The sequence below is a fragment of the Elephas maximus genome, chromosome X, assembly GCF_024166365.1.
Source record: "Elephas maximus indicus isolate mEleMax1 chromosome X, mEleMax1 primary haplotype, whole genome shotgun sequence".
Taxonomy (NCBI): Eukaryota; Metazoa; Chordata; class Mammalia; order Proboscidea; family Elephantidae; genus Elephas; species Elephas maximus.
Genome location: NC_064846.1, coordinates 24,539,067 through 24,540,593, shown reverse-complemented (window position 1 = coordinate 24,540,593; position 1,527 = coordinate 24,539,067). Strand labels below are relative to the sequence as shown.

General features: G+C 44.3%; 1 protein-coding gene across 1 annotated transcript; it reads left to right on the top strand.

Annotated features, from left to right (window-relative positions):
* The first annotated feature begins 266 nt into the window (after positions 1-266).
* Positions 267-1,250, top strand: LOC126069564 (olfactory receptor 13H1-like). The gene has a single exon (XM_049873041.1). It carries the CDS (start codon positions 267-269, stop codon positions 1,248-1,250), a length of 984 nt encoding a protein of 327 aa, XP_049728998.1.
* The last annotated feature ends 277 nt before the right edge of the window (positions 1,251-1,527 follow it).

Here is a 1,527-nt window from a genome sequence, read left to right as displayed (position 1 = left end):
GGAGAACTTTTTATATACGTATTTTCAAAAGAACAGAGAACTAAGTGTTTTCCTGGGGGGGGGGGCAGATTTTAAGCTTTACCTCTGTTCCCATTACAGATATTCCATTTATGCTCTGTGTCCTTTGAAAAGGACAAAGATAATGATCCTGGACATCCTAATTCTTTTCACTTTTGTCATGTGCTCCATCTTTATTCTCATTCTTGCAGGTAAAATTAGGCAGCTGCATTTGGCACCCATCCAATGAATAGTGACAGGTGGGAAGGATGGCCATGGACAATGCTACAGCAATGACTGAATTTCTTCTTATTGGCATTTCTAACTATCCTGAATGGAGAGTCACGTTTTTCACATTGGTGCTGATAACTTACCTCAGCACCTTGTTGGGGAATGGACTTATCATCTTTCTTGTCCACTTTGACCCCCGCCTCCACACTCCAATGTATTTCTTCCTTAGTAACTTGTCTTTCTTAGACCTTTGCTATGGAACAGTCTCCATGCCTCAAGCCTTGGTGCACTGTTTCTCTACTCATCCCTACCTCTCTTACCTACGATGTTTGACCCAAATGAGTGTCTCTTTGGTCTTGGCCACAGCAGAGTGTCTCCTACTGGCCATCATGGCCTATGACCGTGTGGTTGCTATCAGCAATCCCCTGCGCTATTCTGTGGTCATGAATGGTCCAGTGTGTGCCTGGCTGGCTGCTATGTCATGGGGGGCATCACTGGTGCTCACTGCCATGCTCATCTTATCCTTGCGACTTCGCTTCTGTGAGGCTAATGTCATCAACCATTTTGTCTGCGAGATCCTCTCCCTTCTTAAGCTGGCCTGTTCTGATACCAGTCTCAATGAGCTTATGATCCTCATCACTGGTATCTTCACCCTGCTTCTACCCTTTGGGTTTGTTCTCCTCTCCTATATTCAAATTGCTGCTGCTGTCCTGAAGATTCGCACAGCCCAGGGTAGGTTCAAAGCCTTTTCCACCTGCGGGTCTCACCTGACTGTGGTGACAATATTCTATGGGGCAGCGATCTCCATGTATATGAAACCTCAGTCAAAGTCCTCACCAGACCAGGACAAGTTTATCTCAGTGTTCTATGGGGCTTTGACACCCATGTTGAACCCCCTGATATACAGCCTGAGGAACAAGGATGTTAAAGGGGCAATAAAGAAAGTTATGGCAAAAAGGGCACAGACCACCTTTGCTTCTAAACTTCTAAAATATCACTCAGCTATGTCTTCATCACGTTGAAAATTGTTTAAAGGAGCTGACTTTACCCTTAGAAGAGTAGGTGATTGGCGTATGAGAACCCTCAGGAAGTGTTCCCACCCCAAAATATTATCCCTACTGAGACCTGAATTTCCATTGTTGTTGTTGTTAGGTGCCATCGAGTCAGTTCCAACTCATAACAACTGTCTTAGTCATCTAGTGCTGCTATGAAAGAAATACCACAAGTGGATGGCTTTAACAAAGAGAAATTTAGTTCTTCACAGTAAAGTAGGCTAAAAGTCTAAATTCAGGGCATCAG